The 18,927-nt window shown below is 43.9% G+C and overlaps 2 protein-coding genes across 4 annotated transcripts in view; one reads left to right on the forward strand and one right to left on the reverse strand.

Annotated features, from left to right (window-relative positions):
- TOP2B (DNA topoisomerase II beta) overlaps positions 1 to 12,302 on the forward strand; it is a 66,923-nt gene extending 54,621 nt beyond the window's left edge. For 2 of the 3 annotated variants that reach the window (XM_019948617.3, XM_019948618.3), the window contains exons 29-36: positions 2,417 to 2,561; positions 2,786 to 2,947; positions 4,465 to 4,666; positions 5,587 to 5,663; positions 6,839 to 6,949; positions 9,161 to 9,283; positions 10,843 to 10,937; positions 11,803 to 12,302. In XM_019948617.3, coding sequence (XP_019804176.1) covers positions 2,417 to 2,561; positions 2,786 to 2,947; positions 4,465 to 4,666; positions 5,587 to 5,663; positions 6,839 to 6,949; positions 9,161 to 9,283; positions 10,843 to 10,937; positions 11,803 to 11,970 — 1,083 coding nt within the window. In that variant the 3' untranslated portion in view covers positions 11,971 to 12,302. The remainder of the gene's footprint in view (positions 1 to 2,416; positions 2,562 to 2,785; positions 2,948 to 4,464; positions 4,667 to 5,586; positions 5,664 to 6,838; positions 6,950 to 9,160; positions 9,284 to 10,842; positions 10,938 to 11,802) is intronic. The other variant, XM_019948619.3, reaches the window with a different exon arrangement.
- Positions 12,303 to 12,351: 49 nt separating this feature from the next.
- The window catches only part of RARB (retinoic acid receptor beta), a 185,624-nt gene continuing 179,048 nt past the window's right edge, over positions 12,352 to 18,927 (reverse strand). Inside the window, exons 6-8 of the mRNA XM_033855255.2 lie at positions 16,409 to 16,613; positions 15,442 to 15,600; positions 12,352 to 13,838 (exon numbers count right to left, since the gene is read on the reverse strand). Of these exons, the coding sequence (XP_033711146.2) occupies positions 13,642 to 13,838; positions 15,442 to 15,600; positions 16,409 to 16,613 (561 nt within the window). The 3' untranslated portion in view covers positions 12,352 to 13,641. The remainder of the gene's footprint in view (positions 13,839 to 15,441; positions 15,601 to 16,408; positions 16,614 to 18,927) is intronic.

Genomic DNA, 18,927 nt, shown 5'->3' on the forward strand with positions numbered 1-18,927 from the left:
AATCACTTGTTCTCAGAGCCGTTGATCCATACATAGAATGAAGACATATTAGTCAAGGACCCACATGTGTGTAAAGACCTACTCACTCGATTCCATTTCTAAAACGAGAGAGAGAAATACTCTACTCAGCATTCTTTTTTTTTTTTCCGCGGTACGCGGGCCTCTCACTGTTGTGGCCTCTCCCGTTGCGGAGCACAGGCCCCGGACGTGCAGGCTCAGCGGCCATGGCTCACGGGCCCAGCCGCTCTGTGGCATGTGGGATCTTCCTGGACCGGGGCACGAACCTGTGTCCCCTGCATCAGCAGGCGGACTCTCAACCACTGCGCCACCAGGGAAGCCCTACTCAGCATTCTAAATTAAAATCATGAAACAACAACAACAGAAAGTTTATCAACTTTAAAATATAAACTTTAGTTCTATATCATGACTAATTAAGGAAGTCTTATGAAAAGAGTCTGTTTGGCTTTCAAAGTAAGCTTTCAACTTTTACTATTTGTTATTACCTTTAGTTAAAAAGTCATCAAACACAGCATATATCATTGGCATTGATGAGAGTTAGAGGGGATTTAAAAGCGTGAGATCTGCCTACCCTCCAGCAGGATGCGAACAGTTGGCCAGAGGAAGGAAGTGTCGAGAAGGCTGCTCAGAGCCGAGAAGCAGGGGCCTGACGGTCTCGAGGGAGTCTGATTTTTCTAGGCAGGTTGATTTAGAGCCCAGGGGATATATAGGTCGATGCATCCCACAGTCTAAGTAGAGCTTGGGAGGTGAGCCTGAGAGCGGTGGTCTGTACAGAAGAGTTAAGAGTTGAAGCCTGGGGGCACTGTGCTACCAGGGAGATCCCTCTCTTCCACGGTTCTGATAAACGGAGGTCTCACAGGCTCCCCTGCACATAGAACTTGCTCTCTCCTTAGGAAAACGTTTCTCTCCTTTTCTGAAGGTCTTAGCCAGGATCCGTTCTCAGCACACTTCTCTTTACCTTTCATGGTCTCCCCAAGTGACCTCGGTTGTGCCCAGAGCTTTTATCACTTACACTGGTGACTCTTTAATCGATGTCCTGAAGCTGTAATGTTTCCAGGAGGGCCAGGCTAATACAGCCACCAGAATGCCCAACGCCCCGCAGACTCAGCATGCCTGCAGGGACCCATCCATTATCTGGGTTTCAAAACTGCCCTCCCACCTCTGCGCCTGATCCCAGTTCCTGGCACTACCAGCTGTCACTAACATGGGCCGAAAACCTGGGAGTTTTTTCATTTAGTCTGTAACTCAGTCCTACTGACTGTCTATGAAAGTTCCAGATACCACCCTCTTATCTTGGTCTACACTGACACAGTCTTAGAATTTGGTATTTTCCCTGAGATAATTTAAGGTGGGCCGTGTGGCTCCAGTGATCTTGTCTCTAGTCATCCAGTCACGACTTCTTCCTTCTTCACTTCAGTCCTCTCAGTCTTGTCTCTCACCACCAGAGTGATGTTTCCAAACAACGGGCCTGTTGTTATAGGTGATTCCTGGTGCACAGTGATTTAGCGCCCGCGCGCCTGCCTGCTTCCATCTGGCTGCCTTTCCCCTCACCTTTCATTGAGTCTTAGCAGACAGGAGTCTTTATCTGGTGCCTGGGGCGCGCTTCCCGCCTTCCTTCTCCTCACCTGGCGAATCTACCTGATTCTTCAAAGCCCAGTGGGAAAGGCCCCCTTCTCCGTGGTGTCTGCTCTGACCCTGCCCTAGGCCTCCCTCCCTCTGTCTCAGGGTCAGGGGACTTCATTATGTACTGCTAGGCCATTATAAGACATGGGTTGCTTATTTTCATTCAGTAATCCGAAGATTTTTTTCTAGTATATAGAGGTGTGAGCTATGGGAACATATTTTTTCAGGTACCTTGTGGTATACTTAGCTATGAGTCTGAAAGTCCCTTTGATAATCAAAAGCTGCCTTCTTAGTTTTCATAGTTGGTTTTAAGTAGCTGTCATGTCATAGAAGGGAGTGGTAAGCAGTGTCATCTTCTACAGCTGCATGAGATAAAGTAAAACAGGGTCTGATCAAAGTCATTTCTTAGGACCTCAATAGAATCACGCTTTATATTGTTTTTTAACTCATCTGATATGAAAAAACGATCTCTTGGCTGGAAGTGTATCTCTAAAGTATATGGTGTTAATTTAACTTTTTTTTTTTTTTTTTTGCGGTACGTGGGCCTCTCACTGTTGTGGCCTCTCTGGTCGCGGAGCACAGGCTCCGGACATGCAGGCTCAGCGGCCATGGCTCACGGGCCCAGCTGCTCCGCGGCATGTGGGATCTTCCCGGACTGGGGCACGAACCCGTGTCCCCTGCATCGGCAGGCAGACTCTCAACCACTGTGCCACCAGGGAAGCCCTAATTTAACTTTTATTTTTACTTATGGTTTGGTTTTCTTTTCAATGTGTAGGGTGATCTCGATACCACAGCAGTGAAAGTGGAATTTGATGAAGAATTCAGTGGTGCACAAGTAGAAGGTGCAGGAGAAGAGGCATTGATCCCGTCAGCTCCTATAAATAAAGGTCCCAAACCCAAAAGGGAGAAAAAGGAGCCTGGTGAGGAATTGTTAGAGTATTTTTGTGTGTCAGAAAATCTGTATGTTCAGGATATTACTACATTCTTTTGATTGTACTTTTTTTCTACTAGTTGAAGTAATGTCTTCAGTTTTCACAAACATTTGTTATTTTATCATGAAGTTTTCATTACAATAGTTTTATTTTTACTAATGACGTTTGGATAGGTATTGATACATGTCTTATTGTTGCTCATTTGTTTTTAGGTACCAGGGTGAGAAAAGCACCTACATCATCTGGTAAACCCAGCGCAAAGAAAGTGAAGAAACGGAATCCTTGGTCAGACGATGAATCCAAGTCAGAAAGTGACTTGGAAGAAACAGAACCTGTGGTTATTCCACGAGATTCTTTACTTAGGAGAGCGGCTGGTATTCTGATATATTTTATATTTTAATATATATTATGGTTTGACAAAGTTAGTATTACTCGTAAGTTGGTATTAGTATCATCAGTGTTTCTGAAGTACTAAACCATTAGTATTTCAGAAGTTATAGTTCATGAAGACAAAAAAACCTTTACAAAATGCTATTTTCTAGCAAAGTTGGACTGAATTTCTCTAAAGTGAATGTTTTCTTACCGATTTTTGTTATAAAGTTTGGGTTGTATTCCCTCCATAGTTGGAAGATGTTTGGTAAAAAAAAAACATACCTTGGTGTAGTATACCAGCAGTGATGGATCCGTAGAAGTGCTATGTAGTGTTCTTTTCGTTTTCTACCCCTTGTATCATGAAGAATTTCCCCTACATTAGGAGTCTGGTTCCATATGCACACAGCATAATTTAGATAATTGCAGTGTTAGAGTTAGGCTTGCAGAATCCCATTTTGCTAATACATATTGCTGTTAAGCATGTGATTTGATCCTTTCTGAATCATTAATTTGAAGTCTTCAAATAATTAAAAACTGATGTGTCCTATTTTATAGATTCTTCTCAAATTGTTAAGTCCTAATTTACATAAAATGAATAATAAAATATGATTGTTTTTATCTCTGGGAGATACTTTCAAAATTGTATCTCAGGCCTTTAGTCACTAAGTGATTGAATTTCTTTTCCTAATGTGCATAGGTCGTATAATAGAGATGAATTAAAAAAATTTTTTTTATTATAGTTGATTTACAGTGTTGCAATAGTTTAGAGGTGAATTTTTAACACAGTAACAAGTTACATGAAAATTTATTAAATGCTTTCAAATTGTATTTAGGCTTTTTCCATACATCTAAAATGAAGTGTAAAATTGCATAGCATCCAAATGACTTTCAAAACTTTATTCCATAGTATATGCTAGAAATTATAGTAAAACTTACTTGCATTATACCAGTGTGCCTTTCTCCATAGTTGGTACCTTTTTATGCATTATATTGTTTTGCTAATATATTGAGGTCTTATCTCTATTTTTACTATTCATCTGAGAAATGACTGTTATTTCATAGTAAAACTACTGTGAAGAGAAGATAGGAGTTTTTATGGAAGAGGTTAAGAGAAAGTGCAGCACTTCCTAAAGACCTGTAAGAGTTGTCTTTCGTAATTGCAGAAATGAGAAATCTCATATTAGCAGTCACTTTCACAGTGGCCATGACTGCTTTCCTCACTGTTTTGAGTAAGATTTAAGCATGACAGGCAGCATCCTAGTGGCCTCATCAGCTCACCCTCTCCCGAGACAGGCAGCGTTGCCCCAGAGCCTCCAGGGAGTACAGAACAGATGTCAGCACCATCAGAGTAACTGAGGCAGAGTGGTCGACTTTTGTTCTCTAATGCTTGTCTTTTTCTTTTTTTTCTTGTATATTTTAAGAGACAGCTGGAATATATTTCAAGTGCGTTGTTTGGAATAGTATTTCATGTTGATAAAGCTGGGTTTGAGTTTAACACTCACTTTTATTTTTGTCCTAGCTGAAAGGCCTAAGTACACATTTGATTTCTCAGAAGAAGAGGACGACGATGCTGATGATGACGATGACAATAATGATTTAGAGGAATTGAAAGTTAAAGCATCTCCCATAACAAATGATGGAGAAGATGAATTTGTCCCTTCAGATGGCCTAGATAAAGATGAATATACGTTTTCACCAGGCAAATCCAAAGCTAGTCCAGAGTAAGTAACACAGCAACTGCTGTTCAGGTGTATGGTGCAGCTAGGTGTCTGGACATCTGCAGCAGTCTTACAGTAAGCTCCATCCTAGGTCAGGTCCTTCTCATGAAGTAATATATCTGCTTAATATTACAGCTGCTTACATAACCGTTGCTATAGTTTAGAGCACGGGTTGGCAGATTTTTTCCATAAAGGGCTGGATAGTAAATATTTTAGGCTTTGCAGGCCATATGGTCTCTGTTGCAACTACTCAGTGCTGCCCTTGTAGCAGGAAAGCAGCCATAAATGATATGTAAGTGAACGACCGTAGCTGTGTTCCAGTAAAATGTTGTTTACAAAATTAGGCAGCAGGCATACGGGACATAGCTTGACCACTCCTGGTTCAGAGAAAAGTTATTAAATCTTTAGAATTGAGAGGTTTAATTTTCCTCCCTAGCTTTGGTCTTGATTTTTTTCTTGCCTCTGGTGAGTGTGAACACATAACATGTAGGATGTGAAGTCTGTGAACTATTTCAGATTTTTAAGGAAGTATTTTAACCACAAGCAGTCAAGTATTAGAAGTCAGATTATTGCCTCTTCTGATGGAGATTCTTTCTTCTGGGATTTTTGCCAATAATTTACTGATGTTAAATTCTGAAGAGGTTCTGTCAACCATAAAATTTAGTGATATTTTGAATAACTTTAAAGTTTTGCTTTTCTGTTAAATCGTTGGTCTGTCTGGTGTCTCTGTGTGTATGCATGCACACTTACGCTTATGAGAGAGAAGAAAGGAGTTTGGTTGCCCTGTCTTTGGCAAAGGGCAACAAATGAGAGAACTAAAATTTTGTTCTGTAATTATAATCCTGCAATACATATTATATATAAAATGTCAAAGTTGAAACCAGATACTTACATTATATTGTTGTGTTTAATTTTTCTATTAGAAAGTCTTCCCATGACAAAGGTCAGGATTACGGGAATCTCTTCTCATTTCCTTCATACTCTCAGAAGTCAGAAGATGGTATGCTCATTTAGTCTTTTTCTTGGTTACTTACGTATTATTGCTATGGATTTTTTTTATGAGTAAAAAACTTACCTTCTTTTTACATTTTCCCCAATGTAATAAGGTTTATTTAGTTTTCCTGAGGTGATTCCCAACTGATTGGTCAAAATCAGCATTATGGAAGCATTTAGGTGGAGAAGCAGATGCAAACTTGTGTGTGTGTGTGTGTGTGTGTGTGTGTGTGTGTGTGTGTGTGTGTGTGTATTTATAGTGGGGAGTGTGAGTGTTTTAAGGAGAGAAAATAGTATAGGCAGAAATTCTGGAAGAGCAAAATTTAATTTTCATGGCAATGTGAATGGATATATGACAGCTTTTTTTTAAAGCTACAAGTGTACCAATATGCAGATTTGTTTTACTGAACCCCAGTAGCTGAAAGACTAGAACCTTCATAGAAGCAAATTTAATCAGTGTGCATACTTTTTTATTGCCTACATTTGTGTGTGTGGAATTTCTAAGGTCAGAACAACCTAGTTACATTTGAGTTACTGTTTTCCATTGTTTAAATACACACATACATGTAGATAGATGCGGTACAGGTTCTATAAGTACTGATAGATACACATTTTTGAAAGCATGTCAAAACAGCTATATAAAACTTTCACATCCAAGTTGCCATTTTAAGAGTCCCTGTTTTGGTTTGAGTGGGGGAAGGATGGAGGGAGGTATTGATTAATTAAATTGAGTGTAAAAGTAAACTGAAGGTAAGCCTACATGCCTTTTCAATTAACCTTTAATGACGTAAAGTTGATGAACTGATATTCCTGAAATGGTTAATTAGATGTGTAGATGCTAAAATAATCACAGTGAGAACTTTTTAATGTCTCATTTTAAAATAAGTCGTCAGTATTTTTGAATTGGTCAGTTATGTTTTAAATGATTAGCGTTTGGGACTATTAGGAATTTTTATTACTGTATGCATTTCTATGTTGTTCTACACCAGAGTAACTTTTTTGAAATATAACATTGTTATATTATTTTCCGCTGTTTGTATACTCTGGATTATATGACCACAAAATAGAAACTTACAAGATCTATTATCTAGCTAAAGAGATGTCATCAGTAAAAAGAATCAGTTTTACTACTAAGTGGTCCTTATAGAATCTCTTTACTGAAAAAAACCCTGTAATTTTTAGATTCAGCTAAATTTGACAGTAATGAAGAAGATTCTGCTTCTGTCTTTTCACCATCATTTGGTCTGAAACAAACAGAAAAAGTTCCAAGTAAAACAGTAGCTGCTAAGAAGGGTATGTACTTGTATTTGATTTTGTTAAGCATCGCATAAAACATACAGAGATGGTTAAAGGAAACTTAATGTAATTTGAAACTATTTGCACTAGGACTTCAATAGAAAATAGGTATGAAGCATAAATGTGTATGAGGAAAATCCCTCTTGTTTTCTAACCATGTGAGGTAATTATTCAGATGTCTGTAAGACTTCATTTTAAAGCTGCTGTAATTATAACCCCATGCATTGATATGGAAAGACAGCTTTCTGGTAAAGCTGTGCTGTAGTTAGTTGTTGGGTTGTGAAGTAGGCTGAGAGTTTGTGCTGATAGCAGTTGCCCGCCTCAGCTGTGTAGGCCATGCCTAACTCCTCCTGGGAGCCGTCGCTCAGCTCAGTCTGGGCCTCCTGTTGTTTGTGAGTCATGCAGCTTTCTTTTCCGTAACCTTAGATTGTTTATGAATAAGTTGATTGGAGTTGATTCATGAATCTCTTACTGGTACTGAGGCACACACCTTGAAGGAGGTCAGTGTTAGTGCTTTGGGTTTAAAAGAGAATCACCACTTACCCAGCAAGTAAATCAACAGTATGGAATGTCCCTTCAGGATCTTAGAAGCGCACAACAGACACCCACCGTTGTAGACACACATGTACTGCATGCAGCAGAACAACAGTAAAAGCCCCTGCTGTTCTGGACACACTGGGGCAGTGGTGAGAAATTGGTTGGCCCTCCAGCCTCTAGCCCCGGCCCTCCAGCCTCTAGCCCCGCCCTGGCCATGGTCTGTCTTTCTCTACTGAGGACTTTCTCTGTGGCTGTGCCCGCCACCCTTTACCCGTGACTGAGGAAAGCTGGTCTGCACGTCTCTCAGGGTTCGTGCCCCTCAGGTTAGCTCGCTCGGGTTTCATGCCAGCTCTCCGCTTCCTCACGCGGTGAAGCTTCCAGAGTGATGACAGCTCGACACCCTCCCATTACCCAGCCCTCTCTTCACTGTCTCGTTCTGCACTGCCTTCCTGTACCTCCCAAGTGGGCACTCCTAACTTGGGTTTTTTCGTTAGGATCAGGTGGGGTCTGCTTCTGGAGAACGCAAACTGAGACGGGCCCTGTAATTCCCCTTTAAGCATCTTTTTAGCATCTTGATATGAGCATCTTACAACCACCCTGAAAACTGGGGAGCCCTTTCCCTCTCTGAACGTGTCAGCCCGTTTCCTTCATCAGGCTGTTCACCCCCATCAGACCTAACGAGTTAGCTTAGCATTAACTGAAAGGCCAGCACGCACAGCCACTCCCGTCCTGTGGCTCCAGTGCTTCACAGCAGACGGGCTCAGAGGACGCACGTACCTGACCTACACCCGCCCGGTAGCGTCGCCAGTGCCACCTAACACTGCAGGCCTGGAAACGTCCCAGGAGAAAGGGTCGTCACTGCACCTCCCCACGTGTGGAGCCCGCACTCCCGCCGGGGCTGCCCCGTGGCTCTAGCGGTAGGAAAGCCCACAGAGCCTGCAGGCCGCTCCTGCTGTTCCAACAAGGGGCCTCACCTTGAGCGCCGTGTATTGGATCGCGATCACGTTTTCCATATAAGGAGCGTGGGTGTTTTTAATAGAAAAGTGTGGTTAATTCAGTACGTTCTTTTTTTCCAAATTAGGTTTTACTAATCACACAAGTAAAGGCTGATTTATCAATTTTCATAGACTGTAAATGAAGCAAGGTTTTTAAAAACAAAATTCATCAAAATAAAGGCCTTTGGATCTATTATCCACTTACCTAGAATTTTCACGTTTCTTTTCACATAAAAGTACCAAGTCTGATTTCAACCTCTGAATGGAAGTGAAGTTTCTATTCATGGTATTTGAGGGTCCCATAATTTTTTTTTCTCTAAAACATTTTAAAAGTTAGAACTTAACATGTGGTTATACTTGGCATTATCATTAATGTCTTTTTACTACTGCTTTTTAAAAGTTATTGCTTCATTCATTTTAATGGCCCTTGTTAATTTAAATTTCTCAATTGAATTATCAAAAGGCAAATTATGAAAAATTAAATAAAAACCATTTTGTCACCTATGAGCAGTTGTTTGCCTTTACACTGGCACCAAACGGAGAGAAATCATTACATTATTTAAGGCTACTCAATTTCATATCAGCAGTAAGAAATTCCATCGTTATAGGACTCACTCCAGCTTGAATTGTTGTAAGAATATCACATTGATCTATGAAATGGAAATTTGCTTAATAGGAAAACCATCTTTAGATACAGCCCCCAAGCCCAAGAGAACTCCCAAACAGAAGAAAGTAGAGACTGTAAACTCTGACTCGGATTCCGAATTTGGCGTTCCAAAGAAGACAACAGCACCCAAAGGTGAGGATTATCTTTGTATAACCCTCTAGCATATTCCATGTGGCAAGTGTTTAGTCTCTTCTACTAACTGAATTTAGAGAGACTGGGTACCTATTTTATTTTAAATTGTTTCACTCCTCAGTAAGCAATGTTCTAAGAATCAGTGCTGAATTAGAGTCCAAAGGAAATATAGCAATTTAGTCCACTTTGTTTACAAATCAAGAAACTGAGACTCAAAGAGGTCAAGTAAGTCAGCAACTTGCTACCAAAGAATGGTTCAGAGACCCCCTGCAGCGGACTCCCTGGAAGTGGTTATAAAAGGCAGTGGGGGGTCCTCATTAAAGTGTGAGACTCCTTGGCGGAGGCTGGAGCGGGGACCCTTAGACCAGAGCCCTGTCTTCATGTGGGAGCTGAAACAGCTGTCCTCAGGGCCCCCCCAAGGGCACAGCACCAGCTCCTCTCCCTGCTGTCTCCTCTTTGCCTCTGGAATCTACGAAATCCTTAAAGATGCTTAAAAAAATATGTAAGACATGATTTCTCTAAGGGTAGCTGTTCAGTCTTTTGTCCAACTGATAGATACTCTCATCAACGTGTTTCTTTCTTAAAGCATTGGTTGGGTTAAGGAGATACAGACCTACAGCAAACCGAAGGGGCAGAAAAGAAACATAGTGACTAGGGAGGTTGGTACTTAGGCAGTGCATGGTTTGAAACCTTTATAAATTCAATAGTGCCATCTCATTGATTCATTTGATCAAGTATGACATCCCAAGACCATTTAGGCTATCTTTTCTTACTAGTACAATCAGTTAGTCATAGCTCTTTAAGTTTAAAAAATTTAGAATTGCCGCTTACTTTTTCTCTTTCTCTGGCATCACTGTAGGATGGAGAACGTTTGGTGACCGTTTACATGTTACCTTCTCCCCTTCCTCCTCCAGTGATGAACATGCAAGATTAGGTAGATGAAAAAAAAATAGGCCACATGGGGTGACTCTAGTCTGAGAAGGAATATGGATTTGACAGATGGTCTTGTGATTAATACTGGGGAGTTTAGTGCAGGGCGGGCTGTGCTACTTAAAATGGGATATGCAACTGGCTGTCACTGCTGTGTGGCAGGAGAGGTTACAGTAAGCATCCAGACCTCTACAATGTGTGCTAGTAAGTATGTCTTGCTTTTCTAGTAATTCATGCTATATTTTTAGAAGTATTGGTCTATGACAAATTAGAAACTAATTTTTTTCATCGCATACAATTTAACAAATTCTCTTCTAAGAGATTTTCTTTTCAGGCCAAGTACCACCTGTGCAAAATGCCAAGGTTTCTTTTATGCATTAGGGGTTTGGTCATTAAAGTTTGTCACCAGCACTTTCCAACTAATTTAAATGTATTGGTGAAATACTCCTTACTCATGTCAACCCCAGAACCGAAATGATGCTGACACACTGTTTCTATGTTAACCACAGTAAGAGATCAGGATTGCAGTACCAACTGGGCATGCCAAAGAAGGAAAAGTATAATGCTTTGACACTTTTTATATTGCACTGATTAACCTTGGGAGAAAAACCCCTTTGTATCATTTTAAGGTAAAGGCCGAGGGGCAAAGAAGAGGAAAGCATCTGGCTCTGAAAACGAAGGTGATTATAACCCTGGCAGGAAAACCTCTAGAACAACAAGCAAGGTAATTGGCAGCATCTTTTTAATGCACAGTTTTAAGAATGTTACATAATTGGCTTAGTTCGCTTGTTACTGGAACGTCTTGTAACAGATTTAAACCTAGTATGTCTTATCCATAGGGGGCTTGTATATGGTTAAAAAATCATCCACATGTAAAATTTATATAATCGGACCACCTCTTGGATAAAGGGCGGCATAAATCAGCCTGCTCGCGTCTTCCACGGCCTGCAGTGGCAGAAGTTACATGCTACCCTAAAGTATTACTTTCCAGACCAAATTAAGGCTATTTCTTTTGAACTCGAATTTATTTGACCAGGACTGATTTGATTCTTTTTAACTTGAATTCATTTGACTGTGGCTACTTTTCCCAATTTGTCTGACCCTTCTCCAGCAGTATACTGTCTCTTTAAGGTAAATTAATAACATCAAATGCCACCCTTTTTTCTCTCTCTCCCTTCCTTTTAAAACTTAAAAAACACGAACAGATGACTTTAGCTCCGTGGTGCTCTCCACACTGATGTTTTCCATCCAGTCATCTGCTGTGACTGTGGCCCATCCTGGTGACCTTCCTCTGCCTTTTATAAACGCTTACTGCGTGCACTACACATACTGTTCATAAGTCTTAAATAAGTAATGGTGGTATCATGAGATCACCAAGGTGGCACATTAGCTCTTCGTGAAAATGATTAGGTAACTGGCTTCACACTTAAGTTAGCATTACAGTTCTGCTTTTAAAAGAACCACTGCTGGTAGTATTTCCCAAATATAAGTGACGTGTAAGGAATAATAATTCTCTTTAACACTAGTCTTTTTTTTCCCCCCCCCTAACTTCGGGGTTTTAAATCTCTTTAAAAAAAAAAAATGTCTAGAAACCGAAGAAAACATCTTTCGATCAGGATTCAGATGTGGACATCTTCCCATCAGACTTCACTTCTGAACCACCTTCTCTGCCGCGGACCGGTCGGGCTAGGAAAGAAGTAAAATATTTTGCAGAGTCTGATGAAGAAGATGATGTTGATTTTGCGATGTTTAATTAGGTGCCCACAGAGCACAGAAAACAGTTTTCAGCAGATAACTTGTGTTGTCCCTTTTGTCTTTTCTGTCTCAAGACTTTTGTACATCTGGCTTATTTTAATGTGACGATGTAATTGACGGTTTTTTATTATTGTGGTAGGCCTTTTAACATTTTGTTCTTACACATACAGTTTTATGCTCTTTTTTACTCATTGAAATGTCATGTACTGTCTGATTGGCTTGTAGAATTGTTATAGACTGTTGTGCATTAGCACAGATTTTAATTGTCATGATTGATTGCAGACTACAGACCTGCTTTTTGAAATGAAATTTAAACATTAAAAATGGAACTGTGTTCTCCGTCTCTTTACTGAAGGTGAACGTGCAGTAAAAGCTCTCATACACCTTTAAAATAAATATATTTTATTCTTTGCCAGGAGACTCCATGGAAAAAGGTAAACAGTATATGAACATAGAAAGAAGCATTGTTAAACAATTTCAATGTACAAACAGAGCCAGTGAAAGTACATCACAGACTTGCTAATATATCAAAAAAAAAATTTTTTTCCACTAGTGCTTAAATGAGAACTAAGAAACTGACAGACACTTGGGTCTGTTAACCACTCCACCCCAGCCTCCACTCTGTTCGTAGTGACTGGACCAGGCCAGAGGACGCAGATTCTCTGCCGGTGACTTCGGGGAGGCAACGCAAATTCCCCCAGTAACAAGCGGGAATCAGGAAGGATACAGAGTTAGTTACACGGTGCAGGTGAGAGGCCAGCCCGTCATTATCCCATGAAACCTCCCTAATGGCTTGTGAATAGGTAAACAAAAACTTACATTAACACTGAAAAGTGTTTCTGCCTTGGAGGCTATCATTACTGTAAAAATGTATCATCTTTTAAAAAAAGTGTGTAGTTATGTCATTAAACAAGTAATAAACCACCTTTAATTTAAAGTGACATCCACAATTGAACAAATGACATTAGATACCTGAACTGGCAGTTACACTGATACAGAATTCTCTTCTGCTAGTGCAGTGAATTTGTCGTATACTTCACTGGGCAACATGAAAGGAAAGATGCGGTCTGAGAGCATCCAGAGAGCAAGGACAAGCTTCTACGCTAACTAAAGTAGAACACCTTTAGCCTTATCTTGCCACACTGTACGACAGTCCCATTTCCTTACCTCGACGTCTTGATCTGCGAAGGCAAGAGAGTTATCTTTTTGACCCTTTCTTAACTGGACATGTACAGTAATCGGTTCCATAACCTTGGTGTCTTGGTTATTTGGCGTATGCAAGACAAAAGGAAAGCACCAAACGTATAGGAGAGAGAGAACAGAGCCATACTTCTGTATGTACAGAGTCTTCAGAAACTTAACCAGGGGTGAGTCATTTTGACTGGGTCTTTGCCATGCAATCTTGAGTGTTCACAGAGGAGAATAGAAGCTTTTAACTGGTTTTCGGTTGCATGAAATGGCTGATTGATTTTTAGAATTTAAAAAGTTTGTACTTCTAGGTAAGTTAGACAGTGAGGGGTATATACTGATACATACGAAAACTTCTTGGTCCTTCTTGAGTTTGAATATATTTTCAGTCCAAAAACTAAGCAGCAGTAAAAATGTTTTTTCCTTGCATTTTAAATCCCAGGAGTGAAGGTACTGGGGAATGTTGGAAGTGGCTAGAAAGTGTCTTATTGCAGCAGTGGTGACTGACCGACACCGCTGTTCTCCACGGAGCTGGGCGAGGTGCTGGGACTGTGCTCTGCTGTGTTCCCACTCGAGCTTGGGGTCAAGGGTTCATGTCCTTCAGAATTCTCCAGCATTTCCTGAATGAGAGGGGGCATCGAGCCAGGAATTTCCATTTTCAAGGTAATTACACGTTCTGCACCTTTTCAAAAGAGATCAGAGAAATCTGGTAGAGATACGGAGTCAAGGTGATAACCAGGGAATCAACTTTCATCTACTTTAACAACGGTGGGTGAAAACCGTGCTGCCAGGGCCTCCCAGAGGCTCTCCTAATTTGACACCATTAAAACATTTCCACTTCATCTGTAGAAGAACAGCAGAGATAGGCTGACATACTTAAATGTGACAACTCCACACCTCTATCAGTTTTAGGAAACAGTATCAGTATATATTTACTCGACAAATTTGCAAAGAGAAGCTCCTGGTAAGAGACCAGAAAGAGTATAGCTTGAAGAGAGACGGTGAAAGGAGAGCAGTTCCCCACAAGTGCAGGCAGGGACTTGAGAAACAGACGTGTGGCGAACGAGATCACCCACTCGATGTAGCACCGTGCTGCCCAGGAGGGCGGCCGCTATGTACACGCGAGTGTTTACACCTGCTAGGTTAACTCCCGTAGGAAAAGCGTGCCTCGGCCGCATCAGCCCCATCTCAAGGGCCTGAGAGCCACGTGTGGCTGGTGGCCACTGGACGATGCGGGTTACAGAACGTGTCCGCTCTGTTAGCACTGTCCAGCTAGGTGCGGGGAGGGGCAGTATGAAGTTCCACAGCCTCGCGGATTTAAAATCAGAGACGGAGGGGATATGGGGATATATGTATACGTAGAGCTGATTCACTTTGTTATACAGCAGCAACTAACACATCATTGTAAAGCAATTCTACTCCAATAAAAATATTAAAAAATAAAATCAGAGACGTCACAGTGACTGACAGTGGTCAAGACTGGTGACTTCTACACTTAATCCCAGGCTAGGGATGAACTCAGGGTCTCACTCTTAGAAGGAGCTCAGGAATTGAAACTCCTTGTCAAACACGTTCGCTGTGCTTCTAGGCACTTCCTGAAATGTCGAGTTTGTTCCCTGGCTCACCAGGCCTTCAGGGAAGGGGAGTGACAACCGCATGTTCTGCTCTCACACTCAGCTGCCATGTGGCTCCAGGCACTTCTATAATTGCTCCAGTTGCCATATTAACTGGAAATCACTAGGCAAAAAATAGTTACACCTCTCAGGAAGGCAAGAATCCCTTTGCTTAGAGGTGCAGAAGTTAAATCTGCCTGAGAGAACAACGGCTAGACTGATGTAACCAGTCACGGTCACCCTAAGCACTACTCATTTTTTCTTGAGGTTTGGGTGTTCAGGAAAAACTGGAATCAAGTTTACACAAACCAGAGCATGTATGGGAAGCTGGAATGAAATGTACAAAACGAGAAAATTAAAATGCCGGTCATATAGTATGCTCTCTTGGAAACAGTTTTTCTAATCACTCACTGAGTCATCTGAATTTTAAAGCTCTCCTAATCTACTGAGATCACCGAGTAGGGTAAGACTTGAGGTTTTACTGTTTTTAAGGGCAGGTACTATTTAATTCCTTTTGATTCCAATGAGAAATGAATTCCAGAATAATAATAGCAAAAAGGCAGCTACTATCAAACACCCGCAATTAAAACACAGGGTTTTAAAAAGCAATACACTGTGGTCAGGACCGCAAGTCCACCTGGTGGGTGAGTGAGTGCAGCGTGGCGGACATACCTTTAGCACTGATGCTGCGGAGATCTGTGATTTTCATGAGGATCTTTGGAAACATGTGAGGCTTGCTGGGTCGTCTCTTTCTGATATAAATTTTTAGTGCTTCCAGCAATGGTTCTTGTAGCTTATCTACTTTTGTTGGTTCCTCAAGGTCCTGACGGTCTAGATTCCAGGAGTAAGGTATTAAACAATCAGTATCAGGACAGAAAGAGTTACGCATTTGCAGGCTAGAGTTTCTGCCCAGTTCCCCTCCCTCCTTGGTTCCACTATATCGTAACCTTATTAATTTGATGATTCAATCACATAAACAAATCTGAAGATGTGTGCAACTGCCTTAAGCAGTGATACTTGAAAGTGTCCACATTTTGAAGGCTGGTTGCTTTTGTCCCCGGCAGAGCATTACTTCTCGTGACCAGGAGGTGTCACTACTGAACTGAATTAAAGGAAACCTTGAGCAGGATGGTTAAAAAGGCAAAGTCAATCAGCCCCCTACTTGATGCCAGTTAACTCGTTAACCACACGTGATTCGGCCTCCCGTGAGCCAGGAGGGGTCACTACAAAGAAGAACCATATTTCACCCGAGACCTCCCAAGGATGGTAGGGGGCCAACACAATGACTTGTGATCTCAGCCCCTGAAGAGCAAACAGCACATGCAAGTTCCTTGGCTCTCCTAAAAATATCCCGGGGCAACTTATGTTACAACAGTCTAATCCTACCTTTAAAAAAGCACCTGTGGTAACTGGAGAACTAGCATTTTGGGATTTCAGAGCAGAAAAACCCCAAATGCCTTTATTTAACTAACAAAAATATTGAAAAATGCAACGAACTCTAAGCATGCATGGCCGGCTTTATCCACATGTCCTTTTCCATGCAAAATAACTCCAAAGTGGAGATGAGGAATTTCCCATAAATTACAAGTGTGAGTTGCTCTTCACGGACCCTCCACGAGGGTTTTCTAGGTGGTGGTACCTCCACAGATCAAGCAGATGGCGCTGAGAAGGCCTGTCTCCGTGTCGTCCATCTCCAGAGGCAGAAGCTGGCCAGCAAAGGTGAACACGAGGTCGGTCAGGGGGCCAAACCCGGCGTTGTGCATCTGGGTTCGATTCAGGGTCAGGCCGTCCGAAAACGTCATGGTGTCTTGCTCTGGGGTATACCTGGTGCAGATTCTCAGAATCTGGAAGAAAACAACCACATTTGCATCATCAAAGCAAGCCTGGCCCGGCGGCCTCCATCAGATCAGGGCAGGAAATCACGGGCAGATTTCCGAGGAGCTCTGGCAGCACGTGAGTCTCTGCCCACCCCCCCTTCGGGGTGAACGTCTGTTCCAGCTCTTCCCTCAAAAGACCACAGAAGTCAAAACATGGCTAAAGTTCTTTAGGGGATAATAAATAGGACACAGAATTTGAGAAATATCTGTTTATGCTAAAAGTAATTCATCTGACTCAAATAAACATTTACTGAGTACCTACTTATGTCCCAGGCACTGTGCCAGGTGCTTATAAAAAGAGGAAGATTTTTTTTTTTTTTAAAGAGCTTACAGTCTACCAAAAAAGAAGGCCACTATTTACCACTTATTAAATGCCTGGTGTATATCAAGAGTTACACGTGCTCTCCATTCAACCTTGTGAAGAACTCGGTGAGCTGAGTATGTTTCTTATTTTATAGATGAGGGGCCGGAGGCTCAGAAAGGCTAAGCCGGGTGCCCAGCGCCACACAGCTGAGTGGCTGACCGACGCATTCCAAGTGGGACTCCCGCTAGGATGCCCTGATCACGCAGCCCCAGACGACCGTGACCCACAGAGCAGAAGCAGAGCAAGCAAGGTTGCCAGGGCGCCGGCAGAGGCGGAGCTCGGGCACACCCGGCAGGAAGCCACGGGCAGGCCCACGGACAGGAGGTGGCCGTCAGCTCAGCCCAGACGTCTGGTGGGTTTCTCTGGAAAAGCGGCCTGGGCCTCCTGCCACATCTGCCAGCCCCGCCCGACACGCCCTCGGTCTGTAACCCTGCGGGCCCGCGGTCACTGCACCGCCCACTCAACCCCCAGTGCCCGTCAGGGCTCTGCGCACCCGCGGCGCTGATCCGCCCAGAGCCGCGGCGCTGCACCAACCGGGCCTCCACACTGGACTCTCCCTCGGAGGAGGCCTCAGAGCTGCTGGACAAGTTCACTCCGCCTGGACCCAGCAGGCTGGGGGAGCTGAGAATTTCTCCCAGATGCTCATGTGATTGGGTGTGGTCCCCACGACCGGCAGCCTAGAGGACACTGCCACCAGCGGGTCCGGGGCCCTTCCTGTCCCATGGCATGGCAGAGGGTCGGCTGGCCCCCTGAGAAAGCCCTGCCCGCTCTCCGCGACCCCACCACGGCTCCCGAAAGAAGAATTTCTGCGGAATCTTGCATCGTCTCAGGGAAGTGCCGGGGGTTTGGGGCAAGGACGCTTCCGGTGGGGAAGCCCTTCCAATCTGATGGGCAGTGTGGGTGCAGGAGCCTCACAGCCACTGGACCACAGCAACCAGGGAGGGGCCGGGCCGCTGCAGGGAAGGGCCAGATGCCCCCGCACCGTGGCTGTGTCCCCCCAATCCCTAGGAAGACGCAGACAGGCAGGACTCCAGCGTGGACGCCCCGTGGGGGGCCGTGGCGGCCCTGCTGATGAGGTCTGCTGCTGCGCCTTCCTGGTCAGAAGACGTCTGAGAGCAGCAGATGGCCATGAGCACGCCCCACCTAGTGCAGCAACAGCTGATGCAGGGTGGATCGCCGACCACACGGGGCCCGTGCCTGGTGCTTCTAACCGCGACTTAACTTCTGTATCAACCCACGAGGCAGACGCTACTGTCACCCCATGCTACGGGCAGGGCACAGACCCCAGCAGCTTGTCCTGGGTCACGTGAGTCCCAGGAGGCATGGCTTGCTTCGGGCCTGTGCTCTCCACCTCTGCTCCCGGCAGCCAGCCTCGGGGCTCCTCAGGCCACCACCCAAGCCCGAGTGCCCCTGTCGGGGAGGTGACCCCTGGCCCTGCCGAGGGCCTTCTGCAGCTCCCAGCCTGGGCGGCTCTTCACAGGACCTACCTGGCTCGCAGCGGCGCGTGCCCAGTGGCCTGGAGAGAGAACGTCGCACAGCCTTCGCGTTCCGCGGGAGGGGCTTGGGCGGAACCAGGAGCTGTGCTCAGGCTTTGCGTGCCTGGCGCGTGGCCCGTGGCAGCCCAGGCGTGAATGTGCGTGGTTATCAAAGCACCACAGAGACTCCTTCCCTAGAGGGGACCAGCTGCACCTCTCGGACACTTGTCCAGGGACGCCGCCCCCTCCCCCGGGCTCAGCCATTCCCTCTGGGTCCCTCTGGCGGGCCTGTGGCCCTTCACCTTGGTGGCCGACAGGGCCTGAAGCCACGCCACTGTCAGAGCAGCAGAGGGACCCAGACGTCGTCGGGCACAAGCCTTCGCTCCCTCGGAGGCCCAAGAGCACACATGTGACCACACGCGTGACGGTGCTGGCATGAGAC

The sequence above is a fragment of the Tursiops truncatus genome, chromosome 4 (assembly GCF_011762595.2).
Source record: "Tursiops truncatus isolate mTurTru1 chromosome 4, mTurTru1.mat.Y, whole genome shotgun sequence".
In the NCBI taxonomy this organism is placed as follows: Eukaryota; Metazoa; Chordata; class Mammalia; order Artiodactyla; family Delphinidae; genus Tursiops; species Tursiops truncatus.